Genomic DNA, 21041 nt, shown 5'->3' with positions numbered 1-21041 from the left:
CATATTCTTGGTGGCTATTACCACCAAATTGGTGGCAGTCTGGAGACCTTCCGAGGCGGCAATCTGAATCACTCTCAAGGGAGAGCTGTCCTTGACGCCCCAGCCCCTCCCTCCCCCGGGCCCCAGTGCAATCGCACCTGTTTACACCCCTGCCACCACAGGTGCCTGCCTACACCCCTGTCCTGGTTGGTCAGAGACACACTGCTAGATTAGCACCACATGTGGCTGATTTCCCCTTGTAATTGGGGGAAGTTGAGTGATTGCTGACTACTGCCTGTACTTTGCTATCTGCTTCTGCTGTATGCCTTAAATGTTTGGTTAGTCTACTGTAAAATCAACCTGCAACGCCTTAACAGTCATTCTATAGAGTAGGTTCCTTGTGATGCTATGTTTATACTGATGTGAATTATTTGAAATACCACTCTTGAGGTATAAGATTGCTTTTGAACTTGGACGTCGGCAACACATTTTTTCCCCGCATGTTGTCTTAATTTTGAAATGTGCTAAATATAAACATGTAAACTGAATGTGGTGTAATTTGACAATCATGATCAATGTCAGTTAGAATACATGATTTGCTTCTATCAAAACAATGAATGTACTAGTGTATGACAAAATAGTGTTATTAGTCCCACACAGCTGTAAGTCATTTTGATATGCTATATTTGCTATATATTTGGCTCTATTGTGTTTTGTAATTTCCGATGCCCAGGTTGATTGTGTGACAGGAGTCATTTTAATTAATTGTTGGGTATTGCATGCATTGGTGTGTTCATTTCCATCTTGCATTAGTTGTTTGAATATACAGGTAACAGGATGTTCTACTTTGTACTACTTTTACATGAGTGAGGACCATAGTCTGTGTAGTTTCTCTACCACTCAGATTACCATGTGCATTATGCTCTGCAGAAGAAATCTCTTGAAACTTCTGAGGGAAGAACACTTCAATACAAAACAAATTCTCCAAACTCAATTCAGGAAACTGAAAACAAGGTTATCTGCTAGCCCAAGCAACACAGTTATGACAGTCATAGAAATGTTTTTCATACTGATGTCAGACTGGGTTAAAATACTATATTAAATGTTTTACATGACTTTAGGTTTGCTTGACTCTGCCTGGGGTTGGTCCCCATCATACAGGATTTCCATGTGATTTTCCAAAGGTGTTTGTCATCTTTGTCTCTTTTACAATTAGTGTAAGCATTGACCTAAGTAGACAAACACCACGTAAAGAGTAAAATGTTCCATAATTAGAAATAAAAAAAATATCCATAAATACAGCAATACTGCTGTACTATTCTGCTACCATTGATATTGGACAATCAATGAAATGTTCTGTACAAGAATTGATGTCAATGGGTAAACATTAAACATGACAATGTACATTTTCTGTCTGTGCTTTTTGTTATCCTGCAATCCAACATCAATCTGTCGGGCACTGCCAGTCTATGCCTTCAATGTAATCTCAATTCTATCAGTTCATTCTCCTTTCAATATGCCGGACCCGCGGGCCACCATCCGGTGTGTCACCAGCCTTCGATGAGAATCTTAAGAAGCATGTGTATGGGCTCAACTCTACTCAGTTCGAGAAGGTGGGTCTGTGGGCTATCCTGACCACATTGTACGTATTCAGTCCTGGCGCATCAAATCCGGGGGACAGTCCTCGCTTGTCGAACATGTAGAAGTTAAAGAGCTGTCCGTCCTGGGCCTCCAGGGATACGGAAGCGGTGCTGAACCAAAGGAGGCAGGGGTACTCCTTCTCAAAGACCACCCTGAAGACCCGCTCCACCAGGTAGTTCAGCTTTATGGTCCGGTACCTCTCGGGGATCAGCTCCTCGATCTGGGGTCCAAACTGCTGCATGACCAGAACTCCATCCGGCCCAGCTTTGATCTCGTAGAAGGTGATGTTGGCGAAGGTATAGAAGCCGATGTAAGGGGCGGCGCTGGGGGGAGGTGCGAGGATCTTCCTAGCCTCGCGGAAGGCCTTCTCCATGGCCGGGATGATGTGGCCGTAGGCCTTGGCCACTACGTCGTGGTTCTGGGGCCTGGAGCCGGCTATCAGCACCACCAGGCCCAGCTTGAGTCTGGGCACCAGGGAGAAGGTGGCGGAGTAGCCGTCCAGGTCGCCGTCCTTGCGCAGCACCTCGTAGCCCAGCTGCTCATTCACCTCCCAGGGTGTGCCGGAGCGGTTGGCGAAGTAGTCCTTGTCGCAGCGGAACAGTGGGGTCAGCATGGTCTTCAGGGTGTCGGGCTCCAGGAGCTTGCGGTGGTAGGCCCCCAGCAGCACCATGGCCAATTTGGCGAGGTCCGCGGTGGTGGAGAACATCTGACCCGAGGGCCGGTACCAGCCCAGGTCGTAAAGAGGGGCGGGCTGGCCGCTGGAGTACACTCCCACGGCCATCTGGCTCTGGGTGCCCGGGGTGATGTCGAAGCCCGTGTCCTCCATCCCCAGCCTGTCCAGGATGTTATCTGTGACCCAGCGCTGGTAGTCCAGGCCCACCACCTTCTCGGCCATGACGTGGGCCAGCAGGGAGAAGGCCAGGTTGCTGTAGTGGCATCTGGAGGAGAGGGAGAAGTATACAATGAAGGAAGCTGACTCTCAAGGTTAAACAGAATCACATATTGGGTGGGCCAATCACAATTGTTTATCTAATATGGGGTGGGTTTACAGATACAGATACAGATAGCTTTATTTGTCCCTGAAGGGCAATTCAGTTTCTACAGTCCACCGACTACATATACACATTCATACTGCACAATCATCATCAGTGATAGAGGAAACATGATAAATGGCATGGAGTTAGGCGGAGAGCAGAAGAAAATTCTAAACTAAGAATACAAGAATAAATAAAATAAAGTGCCAACAGGGGAAACCAACATGTGGTTTGTGCAAAATAAAGGCAGCAAACTCTTCATTCAAGAAAGGCATTCAGCAGCTTAATGGCAGAGGGAATGAATGATTTGGAGTAACGGTTTGTCTTCCTGAGAGGCGGCAGATAGCGCCGTCCTGACGGCATTAGTGTAAGCTCACTGGACAGGATGTGGTCGTGGTTAGTAGCAATACTTTTGGCCTTCTGGAGAACACGTTTCTCCCAGAGAGAGTTTGAGTCACTCTGCTGGGCTCCAATGATTTTGGAGCAGACTTTAACAATATTGGTAAGGAAGTTTCTGTCCTTCACGGACAAACCGTTAAACCAACAGATGAATGAAAAAGTTAACAAACTCTCAATATAAGACAGATACACAGGATAGATTTACTCACACCAAAGGAGTTGATTTTCCGCAACAAATAGATTCTCTGTTGACCTCGTTTAACAATTGACTCAGTGTTTACATCAAACTTAAGATGAGAATCAAACACTGTGCCCAAGTACTTGTAAGAGTCCACAATTTCAACATATTCGCCATGAATTATACTAGGAGTGGGGTTAGTTTTGTTTTTTCTAAAATCAATCACAAGTTCCTTAGTAACATTGAGATCAAGGAAATTCTTGTCACATCACTCGTCAAAAGCTGGAAGAGCGCAGCCACGATCTGACTCTGCGCCCTGGTGGAGCGACAGAAGTGCAGTGTCATCTGAAAATTTCACATAAAAGCTGCCCTCTTTACAAGACCTGCAGCTGTCTGTGTACAAAATAAAAAGCAGTGGCGAAAGGATGCAACCTTGCAGAGAACCTGTGTTTGAAACCAAGGTATAAGACATGATACCATTGACTAAAACCTGTTGTGTTCTGTCTGTTAAGAAGTTTAGAAACAATGTTAGAAGCTGGTCAGGTAGGTTAAAATAAGAAGCAAGCCTCTCTATCAGAATGTGAGGTTGCATCTTATTAAAAGCTGAGGAGAAGTCAGCGAATAAAAGTCTGACATGAGCTTTTGGTTTTTCCAGATGTTTATAAGCTTTGTCCAGGATAAAAAGTTAAGCATCTTCCACTCATTAACTAGTTTGATAAGCCAACTGAAGTGGATCCAGTTTGCCTTCAACCAGGGAGAGAAGTTGGAGTTTGATCCAACAACTGTACCCACTTGATACGATGATACGATGACTAAGCCATGTTTCATTGCTGTTATTGGTCTATCCAATTGCATCCAGAGGCATTTTGGTGTGCGACCATTGATAATGCCTCTTGGAAATCGAAAAAAAAAAGCATCATTTCCAGACTGTTTGCATTTTGTCGAATTGGGTCTGGCAAAGCCAGGCTAGGAGTTATGGAGTGCCAGTAGAAAACTGAGAAAAAAAAGAGGAGTCTTACTTGGTGCCTGGGTCTGCTACAAGGACATCATCTTGCAGGAGATTGATGGCAGCTTGTGTTTTGCCCTTCCACAGGAGGTTGGTGGCTCTCAGTCGTCTGGGCAGACCTGAAGTTACAGGAGAGAAGGAGAACACAATATTTTCAGTTTATCCACAGGAAGTGACAAATAAAACAAAAGCTATAATAATGAGTAAGTGTAGTCTGGTATTAGCATTATACGCACTGCTTGTATTATATAAGGTTATTTATGGATTGTCTACTTAGCTGTGACATGAGCAATGAGCACTAATATCTCAAGACTGCACAATTCGTCAACATTTTGATATGGACCATTGTATATGATCGTAAACAACCTTATAACAGGGCTACTCTTGAACTACTTTAAAACTGAAGCATGTGAGGCAATACCATACTTTTACAAATAGAAACAGTTGGGTTGCAGAGGTGGTTAAAACTGTTTTTCCTCATCTGTGTTCAGAGCGTAATTAAGTTATTCAGACAGTTGCATGTAATCAGCCTACACAGTCATCATCTCTGTTGTACAATCCGGAATGGTGTCCAAATATTTAAATAACAATTGAGGAAACATCTGTTTGCATAACGTGTTCTGAGGCTGAAAATATCCTTGCAAAATACATTTTAAACTCAATGAGACTTCCTGGATAAATAAAGCTTGAATCAATGAATCCTTCTGGAGTGCATTACTGCATGGGAAACAAACACTCTGGCACACAACGCATTCAGCCTTGGGTCACCGCAGTTCTATTTCTGTTTCTATCCCCTCCCTTTCTGATGGTGATTCGCCTCCTGCTGTACAGTACACCCAGCCAATCTCCGGAGCTATTTTTGAAGGGAAATATTTGAAGTGATTATCTGGAGTTTCTCTATGGGGTTCATGCCTCAGAAGACAAGCTGTTTAGCTGCACAGACATCTGGGAGGTGAAATCGTGTTTTGTTCTGTCTGTAATATCTTAATTGAAGCCCACTAACACACTTGAAGGCTTTTTGCAGAGACTGGCTTTTCCCACTCACTGGTCCCACTGGTTTTTCCAGAGGGGTATTAGACCTGCGAGATGGGCAGAGATGTTATGTTGAGGAGAGCCTCTGTATGTGTCTGTGTGTGTGTTTGTGTGTGTGTGTGTGTGTGTGTGTGAGTGAGCGTGTGAGTGAACGTCTGACCTGAGAGCTGGCTGGCCATCCTGCGCAGGGTGACGGAGGAGGAACGGATCTGCACCTCTCCGCTGTCCAGGAAGATCAGACCATCCGTCACGTATTTCAGCTCTGAGTCCCGCGCCCGTCCAAGCGGGTTCTTGATGGTAAAGTTCTCCACGTACTTCTCAAGGGGGTCATCCAGGGAGCCCACCTTGCCGTCCTCCCACAGCCGGTACAACATCAGGGTGGGGAAGATCTTGGACAGGCTGGCGATCCTGGAAGACACATGGAGAAAGGAAGATCCACCGATGTCCAATGATGAATGGATCGAGTTGGATTGTTTTGGGGGGAGAGATATATCCAGAACTTGTAAATGTGTCTTCAAACACAGCTGCTTTGCTGCACTTGAGAGAAGTGTAAGCATGACACTTAAGTTAACTCTCTTCCACATTTAAACACTCTGCTCCATAATGCTCTGCTCCATAATGCCCTGTGTACTATATAACGTCCTTAGTCCTCTTTAAATGGCTGTTTAGTATCAAGACAGGCCAGTTTGGAAAGTGTGGAAAGTTTGTAAACGTTGGAAAAGGCAGCATGCGCATGTTGAGCATCTTCTTTAGACCAGAAACAATGTCCGTGGTCTGGTATATTGCGTGTCATGCAAGAACGTCTCACTAAAGCACCGGTTGTTCATTTGTTGGGGTAAATGGGTTCACAATGACTCACTGCCCCAGGTTATCAGACAATGACGTAATGTCAAGTCAAGTGAAAGTTTATACTGTAACAGTCCAATATCACAATGTCTCAAAAGGCTGTCCATAAAGTAAAACATTAGCAATTATATACAAGTGAGATTCGCAATAAAACATTATAAACAAAATACAATGGTTTACATGACATATGACATTTGTTATATAACATTATTAATTAGGTATAGGAAATATTTACAACAGTATACAATAATACATCACTTACTGTAAATCTCCTATACATTCATATCTGGATACAGATGAAAAATATATAAAACTGAATATGCAAATGACTGTGCAGACTAAGTGAGGTTGTAGGCTGTTGCGAATTGATGTGTTTTGTGTTTACTTTTGAATGAGTCAACCGAGCTATACTGTAGCCTCTCGAATTTGGATAGGAAGACAGTTCCAAAGAAGATGGGTTTGGTAAAGCCCTGACACCTGCACCACAGTCAGTACACTGACATTTTGTGAGGGTAGAGCCCTAGCAACCGTTGACCTGGAGGAAGAAGTTTAGACGAAACATCAGTCACCTGTTTGCCTGAAATAAACATGCAGACTACAGGAGTGCTCCTGTGTTTTACTGTGGGTAGTCTACTGGAAGTGCCCAGGAAAAAAAAGCTTTTCTTATGCTGTCCTGGACTGTTGAGCACCCAACCCTTCTTTTTTCTAGACTTAGCTGAAACGTATTGGACTCTGTAATCACCTGCCATCCTGGGTGGGAATTGAGGGTGAGAAGGATATCATTTTTCAGATTTTGTTAACGTTAGTGGTGAAGAACTCTATGAAGTCAGTTGCAGTAAGTAAGACTCTAGGGGGAGGTTCGTAGGTGAGTTTAGTGCCAATGATTGTGTTCAGCCAATACAGCATTTGATTAGAGGAGAAGTACAAAGAGTATTCACTTTTGATTGACTGTTGATTAGCATTGAGAGTGATCAAGGACAACGATAACACCTGTCTAAATGGAAACCTTTGTGGGTGCATTATTGAAGGACAAAGACAGATTGGTGGAAGTCCAGAGACAGCTCATTGTGTCCACCTCGTTGTCAGGTCCTTCATACACCTGAGCCGTCCACATCAATAGGCCTCCTCTTGTTACATCCATATCAAGTTCGAATTGAAATGTTTCCTCTCATTGTCTCGCTAACATTACCTCTCCGTGTTGCTCTCTTTCACTCTCGCTCTCTCTCCCTTCTCTCTCTCTTACAATCTCTCCCTTCCTCTTTCTCTCATTCAATTACAGTGTATCTGTAAAGTACTCATACACCTTCACTTTTTACACATTTTGTTTGTTAAGCTCTGGCTGGGCCACTCAAGGACATTCACAGACTTGTCCCGAAGCCATTCCTTCGTTGTCTTGGCTGTGTGCTTAGGGTCGTCCTGTTGGAAGATACAGTACAGTGCATCTAGAAAGTACTCATACTGTACCCCACCACATTTTGTTACAGCCTTATTCTGAAATTGTTTAAATTCATTTTTTTCTTTAAAAAAATCTGGTTAGGAGAGGAGACCATGAACTGTATGGTCACTCTGACAGAGCTCCAGCGTTCCTCTCTGGAGATGGGAGAACCTTCCAGAAGGACAACCATCTCTGCAGCACTCCACCAATCTGGAGTTTGCCGAAAGGCACTTAAGGGACTCTCAGGCAAGGAAAAACAACATTCTCGGGCCTTCTGAAACCAAGATTGAAGTCTTTGGCCTGAATGCCAAGCGTCACGTCTGGAGGAAACCAGGTACCACTCATCACCTGGCCAATACCCTATGGTGAAGTATGGTGGTGGCACCGTCATGCTGTGGGGATGCCTTTCAGCGGCAGGAACTAGGAGACTAGTCAGGATAGAGGGAAAGATGAATGGAGCAGCAAAGTACCGAGAGATCCTTGATGAAAACCTGCTCCAGAGCCTTTCCAAATCATGTCCAATCAATTGAATTTACCACAAGTGGACTCCAGTCAATTTGTAGAAACACTGGATGGATGGATGAGTGGAAACAGGATGCACCTGAGCTCAATGTTGAGTGTCATACTGTAGCAAAGGGAGTGAATACTTATGTACATGTGATATTTTCATTATTTTTAATTTTTAGATTTGCAATAAATTCTAAAAAACCTTTTTTCACTTTGTCATTATTGGGTATTGTGTCCAGATTGTGTGCAGAGAAAAAATAGTTTAATCCATTTCGGAATAAGGCTGTAACATAACAAAATGTGGAAAAAGTAAAGGGGTGTGAGTACTTTCTGGATGCACTGTATAGCCTCAATGCAAAGTCATAGGCTAATGCAGCATCAATTGGACAGTGTTCCACTTTGTTTCCAAACATTCCGCACATTCCAAACTTGCCCAGCCTGATGCATAACAGCCTCATGGACTAAGACCCTATTCCGACTGCAGGCAAATCCGATTTGTTCCTCAAATCTGATTTTAAGACTGACTGTCCACACTATCTTTTGCAAATTATCAAATAGTTTTTTTTGTGTTCAGATGTTCTGGACCCATCTGCATTGGTTGCTGTGGTAACAACATCACACTGCGTACTCATCGCATCGGATGCATGGTTTGAAATCAAGCAACTACTTTTTTTATTGTTAATATTTAATAGTTGTTAATACAGTGACATTAGCTAGAACACAGATGCTGTTGTAGGCTAGATGATATCACGGAGGGCCCATAACAAGTTGATTATTTCTGCCTAGGTTAGCGCTAACTGATGTTGCCAACTTAACATTGCCATGCTAAGGCTAGTTTTATTTACTCACCTGTGTTTTCGATATCAGTCTCCTCAACTTCATGGTTGGTAACATTTGCACTAACGTAAGTGCTAGCAGAACTGTCGATAACAGCCAACGGGCGAACGCTTGGATTGTCACTGAGTATGCGATGGGCAACTATGTTGTCCTTCCCCGCTTTTGTTGTTACCATCTTTTATCTCTTTGTATTTCGTCTTCAATTTTTTTTTTTTTTCCTCTGGCACTGCAGCCATGACCTGTCGCACCCCTGTTCTCCCATGGGCTCAGCAAATGTAATTTCTTCGTCTGTCCACAAACTAGTATTATCAGTTTCTTCCATGTTAGTGCTAACAAACACTTGTTTCTTGTCACTTTTCTGGTCAGTAGCGAACAATGTATCGGTTGAGAGCTGTGTTAGCAACAATATATCGGTTGAGAGCTGCGTTAGCAACAATGTATCGGTTGAGAGCTATCTAGCTGGAGCACGCTCCTCCACTCAGTATTTGACATCATAATGTGTCGTGTGGGCAGTTTCAATGGATTCGAGTGGTTGGAGCCGTCAGGCCAAAATCTGTCAGGGGGACAAAATGTGTCCGGGTTACGTAATTGCTTATCGTTGCTGTGGAAACGCATGACGCGATCGCATTCCTAGAGTTGTTAATGGAGCTCCTGCGGTCGCTGTTGACTATAAATAAATCTGTCCTTGTAAAAAATATTTTTCTCAGAGATATCTTAGTTAAAACATGATTGAACAAACAAGCTTATTTTATCTTTATAAGTGTAGTATTTAAATTCAGTTATATTCAAACTAGCTAGCTAAATAAGACGTGCTAGTCCGAGGATTTATTTTCATATTTTATTACAAATACATTAGAAACGTCCAATATTTGAGATCAATAACAAGATAGCTAGCAGAGAAATACAGCCATTTTACTCACTTTAGTCAACTGAATTGTATAAACCAGCTCAATTACGTCACCCGGACACATTTTGTCCCCCGGACACATTTTGGCCTGACAGAGCGTCCAGATTGAGACACATCTTTATAAAACCGATTTGAATTGCATTTCAAACCATATATGAATGTGGCTCAAATCCGGATAATAAAAATTGGTTTCCATGAGGTTTTTTACTGTTCAGACTTTATCAAAGTAATCTGGTTCTAATCTGGATATGCAAAAAATTTAAATTGGGCTGCTAGTCGGAAAGGACTAACTGCACTAACAGTACAGCAGCATGTTTAAATATGTTGCTCCATTGTCATGCTGACACTTCTCTGAGAAGCTGAAAAGTAAAGGACGGCACATTCACAAGCTCTGAATGTCTCCACTGATCCATGAAATACTCAGCACGGAAGGCCAAAGCCTCCCCATAGTCACATTTTGTCTGCTTTACGAAATCTGCTATGCGGAAAATATGTGGCCACTTTTTTCTGCTTTCACAGCAGAATAGTGTGAGGCTTCACACCGCCTCACATCTTTTCTTTGCCGTTGAGGTGCTGAAAATAGGCATATATCAGTTATAAAGGCACTTCTGTTAGTCCGTTAGTGCCTCCATGCTGAAAACCCTCTGAGATCTTTCTGGCTTCTCTGAAATGGGTGCACTCCCCCACACAGGCCTACATTCAGGCGTCCAGAATGCACTTCATGGAGATTTTGGATGTAGCTATAATCATGTGGTTGGGACTGTACTCGCCCATACTACTACCCCCCCACTCAAAGGCTTCTGGGAAATTAACCTGTAGATGGTGTACTCATTGGGCGGCGCAGAGAGAGGGTCACTCCCGTTCCTCTTGCCGAAGTTGCCGGTCCACAAAACAGTGTCGTTGAATATGACGATGGCTGACAGAGAGGGCAGAGCAACAGGGTTGACACTCTGACGCAGCAGGGTGTCCACCTGGAGGAGCACATGGAAACGGCAACACTGTAACATCATGTCTACTGTATCCATCATATCATCAGAGGATGGGCGCTCCCTTCTCCTTTAGGCTACTATGCTTACCAGCAATGTAACAATGGTAACATCTATACAGTATCTACACTGAGAATCATATACACATATTTTTCATATACTGTATGTAACTACAGGATGGGCAGTCTACTCTTCTGTAGTGGGATTCTCCACATTGTTTTGGATTAAACCAGATAGAGAGAGAAAGAGAGAGAGTCTGGTCTGGTGGTGCCACAGTCTTGGAGGGGCCATGTACTCCCCCTACTACTCATGGCTGCAATACTTCTTTAAATTCCCTTGTTGTTCCATTTCCAATTGTCAGTCAGAAATATTAATTAGAAATGTTACACGCTTCCATGACCCTCTAAACATGTCCATTCTGAACATTTTGAGCACCTCAGAAAATCTTTAGCACCAAGTCCAATGGTCGAGGAGATACAGCTAACTTCTGATGAAAAGGGGTGTGGTCATTTTAAAAAGGGCGTGGCCATTTTTGGGTGGTCGTCCTGGAGATTTTGGCACACATCCCACGTTGTTCCTTAGGTCATATTAGACTATAACAGTTTTTCCATTGTTTAGATATTTGGTACCTATATATATGCAAATCTATTAATATTTTACTAGATATTGTCTAATTTGCCTATATATATATATGTATATATATATATATATATATATATATATATATATGCAATGCTATATTATATATATACAGTAGGACCCCACTCATCCGAACTTCAGAGATCCGCACCTCCCGGTCTACCGGACAGGCTTAAAAAACTTCTTTTTTTTTTTTTTTAGCCTGCTATCTGGTTACTGGTGGGATTTTCATTACAGTACTGTACCCTACTGTTAATAAAAACAGAACTGTATGTAGACCTTCATGTTGCCTGTAGGCTGTAGCCTACTGTCACGTTTAATTTCTTTGTTACTCTAATGTCGAGCGCAAAACGCAAACGAGTCTGCTGCGCGAGAGCTGCATTCCTTGGTAGCCAGAAAGCACGTCAGCAACCTGAAGCAGAGGAGCATCGAGTCATTTTTCGTTCCCAGTTAATGGACTTCAGGAACACAGACGTGTTGTGGGCATGTAGATTAGCCTACTAGACCTACTGTATTTGTTAAATAATAGCCTACAGCCTAGGCCACGTTAGCCTACATCGGTTGTTTTAGAGACTTTCTTTTAGGCTACAATAGCCTAAGACACGACAACTTGTCTGTCATTTCATTTATTTATTTCTTGATTATCATTGGCTCTAATTGTTCTAATGTTGAGTTGTTTTTAGGCTATAGGCTACCATGTTGTTCTGCGAATACAGTAGCCTATCGATGCAGCGTACGCCTCATTTGAAAATAAAGTACTGTATTTGATCAAAGCTGGCACTCGAGTGGAAATTCGGTTATTTTATTATAGGCTACTGTAGGTCTATTATAGGCTAGGCTATATGAGTTTAGTTGGCTATTTGATTGCAATTTTGATGCATTTTCACAAGTAATTAAGGGTATTTATTGGTCTTTTATGAGTCTTTATGAAACAAGTATACCACTTATTGAATTTGGTGCATTTTAACATAAGTTTCAGTCATCCGGACATTTCAGAGATACGAACGACCTTCGGCCCCGTTGGGTTCGGATAAGTGGGGTCCTACTGTATATATATATATATATATATATATTTTTTTTTTTAAGACAAAGTGTAATAAAATATCTTTATGTCAAGATTAAACTGGAAGAAATTCATGAGAATATCTCTAAGAGAAAAAAACTATTCACCTGTAGTGTCTCCTCTTAAAAAGGGCCTGGTCATGTTTGGATTTTTCATCCAGAATATTATTAAATTTATGTTAATTATTGAGCTCAAAGTGAAAAGAGACAGGTACATAGGCTACAGTATATCCTTTAATTTATACAGGATACATAGCTATCTCTGAGTGTAAAAATATATTCAAGTCCTCACACTACTGTTACTGCTGTCATTCATGACCTGTAACATGAGCACTGATTCCTAGTTTTATGTGCATCCAATCCCAGGCAAGTTCTCATTTAAAATCCCATATTATATATATTAATGTTTAGGTAACACTTTATAATAATGATCAGTTATAAGGTATTTATATAACATTTGTTAATAATGAACTAATCATTAACAGATCATTTATAAACATGTGTAAATGATTCATAAATGATTTGTAAATATACTAGTTAAACATTCACAAATGATCTGTAGATTGTTTATAAAACATTTAATAATAATGAACCAATCATTATCAGATCATTTATAAACATGTGTTAATTATTTATAAATGATTTGTAAATATACTTGTTAAAGATTCACAAATTACCTGTAGATGATTTATAACACATTATCAACATTACTTATAAATGATGTGTTCAACATTAATTAATGTTGAACACATAGATGTTTTATGAATTTTTAACATATCATTTGTTTAACATGAAAAACAAAGACGTCTAGTAATTGGTGTAAAATATTAATCTTAAAAGCAATTCAAATGAGTTACTACACATGAACTAATGTTATTTAATGTTGAACAAATCATTTTCAAGTACTGTTGATGATGTGTTATAAATCATCTACAGATCATTTTTGAATGTTTAACTAGTGTATTTATAAATGATATATGACTCATTTATAAACATGTATAAATGATTTGTTAATGATTAGTTCATTATAAAGTAGTAGTTTATAACGGTCTTTGGGGCTGCAATAATGTCTACAAATGATTTGTAGACTCTAGTAAATGTTTAACAAATCATTTGATAAATATGAAAAACAAATAAATAAGGCATTCTTAAAATCATGTACAAATGTTTTACTACATATTAACTAACATTAATTAATGTTGAACACATCATTTACAAGTAATGTTGATAATGTGTTATAAATCATCTACAGATCATTTGTGAATCTTTAACTAATGTATTTACAAATCATTTGAATCATTTACACATGTTTAAAATTATCTGTTAATGATTAGCTCATTATTATTAAATGTTTTATAAATCAGCTACAGATCATTTGTGAATGTTTAATGGGTATATTTACAAATAATTTATGAATCATTTACACGTTTATAAATGATCTGTTAATGATTAGTTCATTATTAACAAATGTTTTATAAATGCCTTATAACTGATCATTATTATAAAGTGTTACCGAGACCCGTGTGGCAGTGGTCTATACTGAGGTGTAGCTTGAAAGACCATTGCACTAGGTGACTCAGTACGCAAGAGACGCAAGGTAGCGTCACTATGGGTGTGCTTCTCAAAGCCACAAGGACGTGGGTGTTTTGACCTCTTTTTTGGGCTGCTTTATGCCCTGGGATTGTAATAGGGACAGCCACTGGTGGTTTGGAAATTTCCATGGTATTCATGAGAATAAATAGGAACAACCAGGACATTTTGGGGTTATTTATTCCAGCTGTATTTGTCATATACAGACATAAATATAAACATTTTCTTCGTTCATAAGCAGACATGCATGCAAACATAACTAAAGCAAATTTTAAAATGACGTTTTATCTATTATTTTATAGATTCTGCAGCTCCGCTGTAGTATGCAGGATGCTAGGAATTATCTGTGGATGATTAAATCGTGTTATTTTAATGAAGATCATGCTGCAAGATCTATAATTGCACTTAATGTTTTTTTCCCCCCAACTACAGGGACGGCGCTACACCGGGGCTAGGCGGGATAGCCCCATCACAAATCTGCTTAGCCCCGGTTAAGCCCCCTCAAACATTTTGGTATATTTTAAGTAAAAGTTCATAATCATCTATTCTCTCTTCATAATCAGGTCCCATGGTTGCGTGCTCGTGATACAGGTACCCTGCGATTTACATGCGCGTGGTGCGGTCTGGTCTGGTTACTATGCCTACGAGCCTACCAGCTAGCCTCGCCAGACGAATCGCGCTGATGTGAGTGCTCGTACGTTAGTCAGTCGTTCATAATGGATTGTTTTGTAATTCGAAAGAAATTAGACTTAAGTCTAGATGAGGGGGACATGTTAGGTCTACATGTTCTTGTTGGCATGTTGAATATTGGCAATCAGTCAGCTGAAAACCCCGCTCGGATATTTTCGCTGTATGTATTATAGGTCTAGATCGAATAAATATCACACGTTCGAGCAAATACTTTGATTTAATTGTTGTTGTTGATTTTTAGCCTACTAGCACTAGCATAAGTAGCCTAACTTAGGCCTAGGCTACTCTACTTTAGCTAACTGGCCAAGCTGGCTGACAAGCAACAACGGCTTATGAAAACGGCGTGTTTAATGTCAAAATCATTTCTACACCCTTGTCATGAAAATCTTTTTTTTTCTTATCACCCCCATGTATTGGTCAAGCCCCTCCTTAGCCCCTGGAGAGAAAAAATCCTGGCGCCGTCCATGCCCAACTACATTTAAATTCCCTGTTATAATGGTCCGCGGTGGTGTAGCAGTCTAATGCTTTGTGTTTCGGTGCAGCTGCCCACCAAGGACCGGCGGTCTTGCCAGATCTGAGTACCTGACTGACTTGCCAGGTCTTGCCAGGTCTTGCCAGATCTGAGTGACCCTGTCTGGTGTCGGAATTACGGTTGCAAGCTGAGAGAGTCAAGGAGTTGTCTCTCCCCTTTGCATCACCTACCAGATGGGTTGTGCGACGCTTCTTCAACTCTTAGTACTGGGCAATTGGACACTAGGTCAGGGTCAATTGACTTCTAATTTTGGTGAAAACAGGATTAAAGAGTGGAACTTCTGCACACATCTGTAGCATGACATGTGCATCGGAGGGAACCAACGGTCAACTTTAGTAGAGAGAAAGAACCACTTCACTTGCAGTCAACAACGTTTCAGTTGCATGACCTTCATCAGGTTGTAAAAAAAAATAATCTTAAAATAAAAGTAAAAAAAAAAAAATCCTAAAATAAATGTATAAAATAAAAACCTCCCTTTTATATACTAACTTTTGCACAAAAAATGTCAAAATGTCTTACATTCCCGAGCTTAACTTCCCATGGTAAATTTCCGGAAACCCGCCCCTTTGCAACCCTAGCTGTCACCAAAATGATTAGACCTTTCAGAACTGAACTGCTTTAAAACTCAACAAACCGAGAGAGAGACCAGTCAGTGACGCCGAACCAGTGGACGCCATGGAAAACGACTAATCAGGTGAGGTGCATCTCTCACTTCCGTTCTCACTTGTTGGGTTGGTTGGATATTTTAGGCTTGTACATTTGTGCTTTGTGGTGGTGTAGGAGGTTCCCTAGCGTGTAATTGTACCCTAGACAAGCTGAACTAGTTCTATTGAAAGGTGGAGTAGGTAGCTGTCCTAGAGTGAGGTCATACTAACCTGTAGAATAATAGAATATTGTGTTGTGTGTGTGTGTGTGTGTGTGTGTTGGAGAGGGGTCCTATCTGCTATTACCTTCTCCAGGGCCTCCTTCAGTGAGGGGATAGGGTGCTCCAGAGGGAGGGGCTCAGGGAAGCGCGGGCACATCCGCTCAGCTTTGGAGTTATGTCCCACACTCTCATCTGAGAACAGCAGAGAGAGAGAGAGAGAGAGAGAGAGAGAGAGAGACGGGGTGGACAGGATGAGAGAGAAGGGAGAGAGAGCGAGAGAGAGCAACAGGGAGACGACATCAGCGAGAGAGAGAACAGAAAGAGGAAATAATGGTCAATTCAATTCGAACTTGATTTGGATGTAACAAGAGAAGGCCTATTGATGTGGACGGCTCAGGTGTATGAAGGACCTGACAACGAGGTGGACACAATGAGCTGTCTCTGGACTTCCACCAATCTGTCTTTGTCCTTTAATAATGCACCCAGTTAGTCCACCCAAGGATTCCATTTGGACGGGTGATAAGAACCAAGGCCGAGGTCCAGGAAGGGCTCGCTCTGAAACATAATGTAAATTCAGAACGAGTTGAAACTCGTTCTGAATTCAACCAAGAACACTGAGGACGAGTCGTCCCTTTCAGTCCATAGAAAGATGAATGAGCATTCGCTCTCTGTTGTACTGTAGATCATAGATTTTCTTTCACTGAAAAATCAGAATGAAGGCACCACTTATCATGGACGTACAGTAGCTGTGTGTCAACCTGTTAAAGAGGCCTACGAATAAGATAGGCCTAGTGTCGGAGAGTCTTATTTTAGAGGTACAGCTTTGCACCTTTAAATCAGTGGCACCTGGCCAACCGACTGTCTTTAGAATTCTAATCCATTTTCCACCCTCAAAAAGAGCATAATTGGATTTCACAGTCGCGACCGTGAGAACAGGCTTTTGCTCCAGGCACTTACATGTATGTTACAATTGGCTCCAAGAAAAGATATTTGCTTGCTTTAGGAAACAAGTAGGCAATTTACAAAAGAATAGAATAGAAAAAGTAGGAGCACCCGCACCCTCTCACTTGCTCCAAACTAAAAAACATTTCGGTTGTGTGACCGTCAGGTATCACATGTCACACGACCAAATTTTTTTTTCTACAATAAAGTTTTGAGCAAGTGAGACAGTGTGGGTGCTCCTACTTTTTCTCAACTGTGTGTCTGCTCCACCTACGCACCTGTCACTAAGAAGTTCATTCAGGTGTGCAAGAGACTCTTTTCCTACAAAACAATATAATAAAATATTGGGCAGTGCAGTACAGTACTTACAAACTACACTGTGTATGCGAATCCCAGTATCCACGTCTCCTGTAGGGTACCTACAGTATGTAGAGGAATTGGGTTTTCTTCACATCAGGAGCATATCAGAACTCCGGAATGAGAACATATCAGTATGCAATGTGTTAGAACTCTGTATATTCGTATATTCTGAATATCATCAATATACAGAGTCCTAACATACTGCATACCGATGTCTTCCCATTCCTGAGTTCTGATATGCTCTGGATATGACAAATATCCAATTTGGATATTCCTGGATACAGACGCTTTTCTTCCAGTGATAGGGTGTCAATCATAGCTAACCCTAGCCCTAACCCTAACCCTAACCCGAACCTTCACCTTTAGTCCAGGGTGTCAGGCTTACCTGGTAGTAGCTTGGGCAGCTGGTACTGCCAGAGAAAGCATCCCGTCATGATGAGGGAGAGCAGGAGGAAGAACACCAGGCCCAGCTGCGTCCATCTCACCTTCATCTTCCTGGGCTTGGTGAGCCCTTCTACGGTAGGAGCAGCAGCAGCAGGGGCAGGCTGAAACACACACACACACACACACACACATGCGCGTACATACGCAAGTTAGGGATGGGCAAACCAGACAAAGGAGATCACATCATTATCCAGAATGAACTGTGTGTGTGGCTGATATTGTACTACTATATCCACAAGAATGCTGTTTCCCTGCCAGCTATCCTAGCCACCTTACTGGTTTAATAACCATGATAGCGATCGCTCCGACAAGCACAGTACCGTACTTACCACCTAGTCAGACAAATCCCCCCTATCTCATTGTCAACATCAGAAACCATCCACTAAGCATCACGTGAAGGAGATTCCCAGACCCCAATCCAGAGTCGGTTGATATTCTTCCAAGGTGGTTTAACTGAGCAGAGGTATGGCACAGACATGGTTGTACGCGGTCCCTATCTCCCTCACCGACCGTGCCGTAATCCCAACCACCAAGCGCTCCTCTCTGACAATTCAATTTCCTCTCTCTCTGGGATCCACGGGCCTGTGTCACCATAATCCCCCCCCCCCCCCCCCCCCCCGAGATTACCTCCACCAAATCCCAGTTGAGCGGCAGAGGGGAATCTTAATCTCTAATCCCTGCAAATCAATTCACTTCAGTTCTCAGCTCCCTCGGCAGGGGAGCTGCTGAGTCTGCTCCCGTCCGCCCGGAAACACGTTTTCTAGCCAGCCTGCACGGAGCCCACCTTAGTGAGAACCCGAGTTGACAAGGAGGAGAACACATGAGTGCACCATGTTAGAACAGAGAATGAAGGCTTTGATGGGTTTAGGTGTTGTTGGAGGAGCCCTGATGGAGATGACTCAGAAGTACCCTCTACTGTATCTCTCTCTCTATCTCTCTCTCTTTCTATCCTATAGAGTTACTCAACATAAATACTGTAAATATTTATAAATTATATTCTATAACCCCAACCCTAGTCCTAACCTCAGCCTCTGTCTTTCTTTCCATAACAGCCACTCAACATACAGACTGCAAATATAACCCTATTCTCGCGATGCCAGACTTTTAGCGTTTAGAGACTGACTTGTAAGTCTAAAATAACACTAACCCCAACCCCTAATTTAACTCTAACCCATATATCCTAATGAGTTTGCCTGGTTTCGTTTATACTACCAGTCTTCAGGACACTCTAAAATGTGCAAAGCTTACACTTTGCTGAATTGGCTGACCTTTTCTGGTGAGGTTCAATGATTCAAGGATTCAAAATTCGAGGGGTCATTTTTGTAATGTCTTAGTGCACCTAAGAAAGAACGTCAAGACGACCAGTCACTAGGATTTGCGTCAGAACTGGCACCAGGGGGAGGACAGACCAGCTATAGATAAACTAGCACACTGGATCCCTACCACAGATATAATGTGATAGGATCTAGGGCTTACAGGCATCAATGGCTACCTCCTCCATCCCAATCATCCCTGTGACATTTGCATACAATTTACAATAAGATGATTTAACAGACACTTTTATCCAAAGTGAATTACAATGTTTTTTTGGGGTTAAGTACCTTGCTCAAGGGCACAACGGTAGGCTATGATTAAACACTTTGGCAACATACTGTATATGACCATACCCACACTCTAACTATAATGTAACTGTACTAATATAGATAGATTAGATAACTAATGATGTTGTAGTACTGTTATAACTAATGATGTTGTAGTACTGTGTGATAACTAATGATGTTGTAGTACTCTGTGATAACTAATGATGTTGTAGTACTGTGTGATAACTAATGATGTTGTAGTACTCTGTGATAACTAATGATGTTGTAGTACTGTGTGATAACTAATGATGTTGTAGTACTGTGTGATAACTGAGGTTAGAGTACTGTGTGATAACTGAGGTTAGAGTACTGTGTAATAACTAATGATGTTGTAGTACTGTAAATGGTAAATGGTAAATGGACTGCACTTATATAGCGCTTTTCCACCTTAGCAGCACTCAAAGCGCTTTACAATGGCCTATCATTCACCAATTCACACACACATTCACACACCAATGGCGGTGGCTGCCATGCAAGGTGCTAACCTGCTCATTGGGAGCAATTTGGGGTTAGGTGTCTTGCTCAAGGACACTACAGTCGGAGCTGGGATTTGAACCACTGACCCTTCGATCATTGAACGACCCACTCTACCAACTGAGCTACAGCCGCCCCTGTGTGATAACTAATACAGCTGCAGTTCTGTGTGGACATATTTAATGATGCTGCAGTTAGACTGTTGATAACGTGTGACCGTGGCAGCCAGGGGTTGATCCTTCTGGTTGCGTAACTGGCTGAGAGCTGTGGATCTGCAGCTGCTTTGGCTGGAGTAAGATAAGAAGAGTATGGTAGTCTCTTGTCATGTCTGTGTGTGTGTGTGTGTGTGTGTGTGTGTGTGTGTGTGTGAGAGAGAGAGAGAGAGAGAGTATGTGTTTGAGTATAACTGTAGGTGTGTGTGTGTGGGGGGAGGGGGGTATGTGTTTGAGTATACCTGTATGTGTGTGTGTGTGTGTGTGTGTGTGTGTGTGTGTGTGTGTGTGTGTGTGTGTGTGAATGTGTGTGAGTGTGTGTGAGTATGTGTGGGGGCAATGCTTTGTGATGTGTCTGTGCTTCTGTGAGGCTGTTTTTGTACCTGCGCCTGCACCCCATCCATGGAGATGTCTCTCAGGACCTTGCTGCCTGTCTTCCCCATCGCTGACGTGCACCGCCTGAAATGTAGCAGGAGGAGAGAGGAGATCACAATCTAAAAATACAGTTTCCTACCTTAAGCCTCGGATACACTAGAAGACTTTCACAATCTTAACAGATTATGAAATTACTGGGAGTATACACTAGACGACTGGCTTCTGCTGGTTTTTGTATGACAACTGAAAAACTGGGTATCGCACATTAACGACTGGACCAGGTGGTGACGAGTTTACACTACATTGCGTCCAGAATCTGCTCAAAAATATCAAACATGTTTGATATGCTCCGACTCGGATCGGGAGAAGTCTGTTCTTATCATACACTTGCCGATTTAAATCTGTACCCCTCAGACACTTACAGATTTC

At 42.0% G+C, this 21041-nt stretch overlaps 1 protein-coding gene across 1 annotated transcript; it reads right to left on the bottom strand.

Moving 5' to 3' along the window:
* Positions 1-1579: 1579 nt before the first annotated feature.
* lactbl1b (lactamase, beta-like 1b) lies at positions 1580-20680 on the bottom strand (the record flags this gene model as incomplete). Its single annotated transcript, XM_084440692.1, has 7 exons — positions 1580-2558; positions 4251-4356; positions 5430-5677; positions 10615-10772; positions 16251-16357; positions 17853-18012; positions 20621-20680. 7 exons carry the CDS (start codon positions 20678-20680, stop codon positions 1580-1582), a joined length of 1818 nt encoding a protein of 605 aa, XP_084296818.1.
* Positions 20681-21041: the final 361 nt, after the last annotated feature.

Source organism: Borostomias antarcticus, assembly GCF_949987555.1.
Source record: "Borostomias antarcticus genome assembly, chromosome: 7".
NCBI classification, from domain to species: Eukaryota; Metazoa; Chordata; class Actinopteri; order Stomiiformes; family Stomiidae; genus Borostomias; species Borostomias antarcticus.
Note: the sequence above shows the minus strand (reverse complement) of the source record. Positions and strands in the feature narration are given on the sequence as shown.